Here is a 6,000-nt window from a genome sequence, read left to right on the forward strand (position 1 = left end):
GGATTTGAACAACAAGCACAGGAGTGACGCTTTAACAGAACTTGGTGCGAGTTAAGATAGCGACTTCAGAGTTCAGGATGAGCTCGAGATTATGGAGGGTGAAAGATGGGAAGCCGAGCAGGAGTATGTTGGAATAGTCAAGATGAGCATTTCAGCAGCAATTAAGCTGAGGCTGCGGCCGAGTTGCATAATATTACAACAGTGGAAACAGGTGGTCTTCATGACGGCGTGGACATGTGGCCGGAAGCTTATTTCAGCGTCCAATATGACGCCAATGCCGCAGACGGTCTGTTTCAGCTTCGGGCAGTCACTAGGGACAGGGACGGAGTTGGTGGCAAGGGAACAAAGTTTGTGGCGGGGACCGAAAACAATATTTTGGTCGTGCCAATAAAAATGAAAACCTATCACTCTTTACATTTTCCTTTCCTGGAGAATAGGGGAAGTCAAAATTGTAAAACTCAAGACTATTTGAGAGGGTAAAAAATTCACAAGAAATTATGGTTAAAAGCCATTCGATGAATGGATTACCCAAGTTATTCACATATATAACAGTGATGAATGGAAAAAAAAAAGTTAAGATTGCAAAGCACCGTTTATAGGATTGCTTGAAATGCGCTACATTCATCACAATTTATTGCAACAGTTGGCATCGATCATCTCACAAGTTGATAATGCTCTCTTACTTTAAGTGGGACACATCAAGCCCTCTTGATTTTTTAGACTCAAGACCACTAATAAATTGAACTCCTGTTGCTTTAGTGCTCATATCAAATACACTTCTGCTTACATCAAAAGAAGTAGGTTTACTGGTTCTATCAACTTATTTCAAAGTTGGTAACAATACAGTAATAAAAAAAAGGTTTTTTCATTGTTCAAAGGCAGAGAAACAATTCAGCAAATTCACAGTTCACCACAACTGAAATCAGGAAGTTGATTTTTTTTTAAATCACAAAAATAGAAGGAGGACAACAGAAATAAAACTGATGCCTACTTAACAGCTGCCTGGCATATAATACACAATGAGTTGCCAAGATTAAACTTCTGGCTGTTGATCAGGTGACACACCCAAGCACCAATTTTGTGCATTCAAACTGCTGTTCCTCTGGAGTTTGTTTATCTAACTTTTACATGAAATTGCTTGTCTTAAGTAGCAACGGTGTTCTGAGGTTAGCTAGAAATGCCTTTGACAAGATGTTGATAACATTAAAATTACAGGAGGCATAAATAAAAATGTTAATTTCCACAATATCAACTTCAAAAGAGACTTCTACATAATTCAACTAATTTTAAACTTCATAGCAGCCATTTTTTTTTTAAGTTGCTAAATTTCAATGTAAATCTTAGATCAGGAAGAAATCCTTTTAAAAAACCAATGGTGTTGTTTAGATTTTACTTAGATAGATACTTATTCCACCTTCCAAAGCCAAATATTTACACTGAAATTTAAGATTGCATTTTTTCCAATACTAATTACTTTTGGATGCACAGTGTAACACAGGCAAAAGTGTCACTCTGAAAACCACCAAGTGCACTATAGCCCTGAGGTGCAAGACATCTTAGTTTGAATCTCGAAGTCTACTACATAAATCAACCCTGCAGTGTATAATCTAAAACAAACCAAATGAAAAGCTTGGGGGGAACCTTCTTAAATTACCATTGCAAGATGTCAAACTTCAATATAGTCCAAGGACAAAGTATACGTTAGATGCATATTTTAAAACCTCAAGTTTCAATCAAAGTGCTGTCCTAAAAATATTCTATTTTTTCGACCTTTTTTTCACCTTTGAAAACATAGAAGTCTGCATGCCTTATTCTAATAGTCACATTCTTAATAATAGTAAGTTCTCTGGATGAAAAATGTAAATTTAGTGAGGAAAGTGCCTCGAATTAATTATTTTACTTGCTCTGTACTGAAATGTGTACTTTGTACCAAACGTTAGGTTCCTTTTAAGTTTAAACTGGAACGCTTGTACATCGAAGGCTGAACACTCCCAACAGTATGAGATTGCTTACGTTTCTTTTTTTCCCCCTCCCAACTCTCCTTACCGTCAGTGTGGAGCAAAAGACTGTTTTCTGTGAAAATGTCCTCTTCTGGCCCTTCAGGCCCTGGAGGCTCTTTCACCTGGGACATCTGCCAAGCAGCTCACTCAGGCACAGATGCCAGAAACGGAATCAGCAACCCTGAGAAATGCAAGGAGAAAAACTCTTAAGTACCAGCCAGCAGACTTTTTTATTAAAAAGTAAAAGCGATATATTCTACCCTATCTGGCCTTTCATTTAATTTCGAAAACTGCTTCTACATCTCCACGGTAAGCCATTATTTGAACTACGTCAAGTTGATTCAAAATTTGAAAAAGATTAAATATATATAGTTGTCTTTAACGAAAATAATTTAAGGGGAAATAGTGTATTATTTAATAACAAGACATCAAGAGACTCGGCCCTACAATTTTTGGGGGTTGCGTACCTGAAAGCCATCTCAGACCCTTGTATTTTTTTCGAATGTGATTTTTATTGGATTAATTAACGAAAAGTTACAAAGTCTCCAATCGACGCCACTCGGTTACTTTGTACAGCCCAGTCCCTGCTCTACAATGAGGATTGAGTGAAGCGATGCAAAGATAACCAAGCTCCGACCAAAGTTACGCTCTTACAGTATTTCTTTCCAACTCATTTCTTCACAGAAACCCTTTTTTTTCCCCCTCCCCAGACCACAATTTTCATCATTTCCGGATGCCTACGATATTCAGTGCTGGAGTGAAGCCACGGAGTGCTGGGAACCCGCGGGGTCCCATTGCCCGCCGCCCACTTAGTCAACTATAAATCAGTGCGACCTTTTTATATTTCACTCTTCTCCTGATCTGATGTATTTGCATTTCAGACATTTATTTACTTTATATGCAACATTGTACTGAAATATTTTTCCAATATTTAAGTTAAATTCAGCGCCTAAAAAGAAAATATTATTCAGGTGCAAAAGTTACATACTGCAAAACAGCTGATTCATGTTCGGGTTAAAATGCTGAGAGATATCATGATGCTCGTCCTGACATTTACAAGGCAGCCTGACAACTAGCTGATATCGGTTGACGCCCAGTGGAACTCAAGGCCCACAAAGTAAAGGATCCGCTTTTGATGTTTCACTCCGAAGCTCAGCAGTAGCGCAGCTACCAAAGTTACACTGGATGGAATATTGGGCTAGTTGTTCAAAATTTTTCATTCAATGCCGCATGCACGTCAAAAATATGGCACTGCAATGCTGTTTACGTTATAAAACTACAGACATCTCACTCAAACAGTGCTTTCACGCCCGCAGTTGTTGCACTGCACTATTCAAAAACAAAACGTTGATATCACTGTCTCAATCTGATCTGTTCTGCTGTTTCAAAAGAACTCCACCACTGTAATAAGGGCGGCTTTCCCTCCCCTTTCACCATGGCATGAATATTCCACACAGAAGTATATTCTCGGGATGCTTATTTCAAAACAAGTAGTTTCAAAACATACAACTTTTATTTCTATATCATGATTTACGGTTTTTGGAACAAGTTTCCTTTAATATTATATACTCAGTAAACGTTAGAGGAACTTACCCCATCCCTTACACTGTCCAATATCAATGACAATTTCACGACTATATCATATTTAACATAACAAAAAGTCCCACAACAAATTGTAGAGGGAAAAGACACTAAGCAGGGATTGGAAGGTTGAGAAATGATTGAAGGTATGATGGAAAGGCTAAACTTTTGAAATGGGGGGAGGTAATGCGAACCAAATAGGATGGTGTCAATGTTGCAAATATATACTTGGAGAAAGTATTGGTTCACCTCTGATTTGATATTGGACAGTCAGACAGTACAGCAATAGTTGAGGGTGGCAATGGTGCGATAAAGCTGGATGTATTCGAAAAATAATGGAAACTGATTCCATGCTTCAATGAGCAGCATATTTATGATGAAGGGGGAGGAGTCCTAGAAAATTCCAGGAATGCCTTAAGCTTTAACTTCTCATATTGTTACACTAAAACAAATGCTATTACAAGAAGCTACTTAAATGTCAAGAATGACTTCATATCATCATATTAATCCTATAACACGAACATAAACAGAAAAGGCTACGTTAAAATAAAAAGTAAAACTTTCAAATGCATTTTTGTTGCTTGTATTGTCTTTAACTTTCTCCATATTATACGTTCCCCATTTTTTCTTCAACTTACAAAGGAACAGGAACACAGGAGCAGGAGTAGGCCATTCAGCCCAGCGAGCCTGCCCCACCATTCAATATGATCATAGCTGATCATCCACTTCAATGCCTTTTTCTCACACTATCCTCATATCCCCTTATGTCATTTGTATTTAGAAATCTGTCAATCTCTGTTTTAAACATACTCAATGACTGAGGGTGGGAAGCTGATAACAGCCCAAGCAGTCCTGGGAGAGCAAGAAAAGCAGGAGACACAGGGGGCCCTCCTCTAGCCAAAAAGGAAGGTTATGGGAGCAGGAATGAGACCTGGAGACCTGTGTGCTTTCATTGTAACAAAGCAGGGCATTTAAAAGCTGACTGCTGGAAACTAAAGGGAAAACCTATAGAGTTAATCAGGGCACACCCACTCAGTGAAGAAAGGAACCTGATTGAAAGCACAGCAGAACAAACTGTGGCTTTAACTGTAGTAAGAGTGAGACCCAGGAAGCTTACAGCTGCAAGTGCAGGAAAATTTAATAGGATTCCTAAAAATTATCAGGGTTTTGTGTCTGAAGGGAACGTAACCCCATACCCCTTGAGTGGGGCAAGCAAGCCCATATTGATTCTCAGGGACACAACGACCACGAGACCCCTTTTAGTGGGAAAAGGTCTAACCTTTCCCACAGACAGTGCAGTGAACACCAAAATAGTGGTGAATGGTATTGGAGGGCAGCATATGCCTGTACCTGTACACCAGTTCACCTGGAGTGTGACCTAGTTTCGGAACCGGTGACTGTAGGGATTGTCCCTAGTTTGCCTGTGGACAGAGTTGACCTGCTCCTAGGTAATGATCTGGCAGGGGGTGAAGGCAGTAGCCCCCCCAGGGAGTGAAAGAAAGACCACAGGAGGTCAGAGAGCCAGAGCAGTGGCAGGAGACGGACCCCTGCAGTTTCCCTGAATGTGTAGGAAAGTCTTCGCTCGAGTCATTTTAAACAGACTCCAGAAGCTGGCTGAGCATGTCTACCCTGAGGCACAGTGTGGCTTTCGAGCAGAGAGATCCACCATTGACATGCTGTTCTCCCTTCGCCAACTACAGGAGAAATGCCGTGAACAACAGATGCCCCTCTATGTTGCTTTCATAGTTCTCACCAAAGCCTTTGACCTCATCAGCAGACGTGGTCTCTTCAGACTACTAGCAAAGATCGGATGTCCACCAAAGCTACTAAGTAACATCACCTCATTCAATGACAATATGAAAGTACAATTCAGCATAGCAGCGCTTCATCAGACCCCTTTCCTATCCTGAGTGGTGTGAAACAGGGCTGTGTTCTCGCACCTACACCGTTTGGGACCTTCTTCTCCCTGCTGTTCTCACATGCATTCAAGCCTTCAGAAGAAGGAATTTTCCTCCACACAAGATCAGATAGCAGGATGTTCAACCTTGCCCGTCATAGAGCGAAGACCAAAGTACGGAAGGTCCCCATCGGGGAACTCCTCTTTGCTGATGCTGCTACATTAACATCCCACACAGAAGAATGTCTGCAGAGTCTCATCGACAGGATTGCGACTGCCTGCAACGAATTTGGCCTAACCATCAGCCTCAAGAAAATGAACATCATAGGACAGGACGTCAGAAATGCCCCATCCATCAATATCAGCAATCACGCTCTGGAAGTGGTTCAAGTGTTCACCTACCTAGGCTCAACTATCACCAGTAACCTGTCTCTCGATGCAGAAATCAACAAGCGCATAGGAAAGGCATCTGCTGCTATGTCCAGACTGGCCAAGAGAGTGTGGGGAAAATGGTGCACTGAC

At 40.8% G+C, this 6,000-nt stretch overlaps 1 protein-coding gene across 4 annotated transcripts in view; it reads right to left on the bottom strand.

Moving 5' to 3' along the window:
- The window catches only part of mdfic (MyoD family inhibitor domain containing), an 84,585-nt gene extending 81,272 nt beyond the window's left edge, over nt 1–3,313 (bottom strand). For 2 of the 4 annotated variants that reach the window (XM_068051237.1, XM_068051240.1), the window contains exons 1-2: nt 2,468–2,697; nt 2,047–2,181 (exon numbers count right to left, since the gene is read on the bottom strand). In XM_068051237.1, coding sequence (XP_067907338.1) covers nt 2,047–2,131 — 85 coding nt within the window. In that variant the 5' untranslated portion in view covers nt 2,132–2,181; nt 2,468–2,697. Of the gene's footprint in view, nt 1–2,046; nt 2,182–2,467; nt 2,709–2,988 lie in introns of those variants that run through there. The other 2 variants (XM_068051238.1, XM_068051239.1) reach the window with 2 other exon arrangements.
- Between the last annotated feature and the right edge of the window lie 2,687 nt (nt 3,314–6,000).

The sequence above is a fragment of the Heterodontus francisci genome, chromosome 18 (assembly GCF_036365525.1).
Source record: "Heterodontus francisci isolate sHetFra1 chromosome 18, sHetFra1.hap1, whole genome shotgun sequence".
Taxonomy (NCBI): domain Eukaryota; kingdom Metazoa; phylum Chordata; class Chondrichthyes; order Heterodontiformes; family Heterodontidae; genus Heterodontus; species Heterodontus francisci.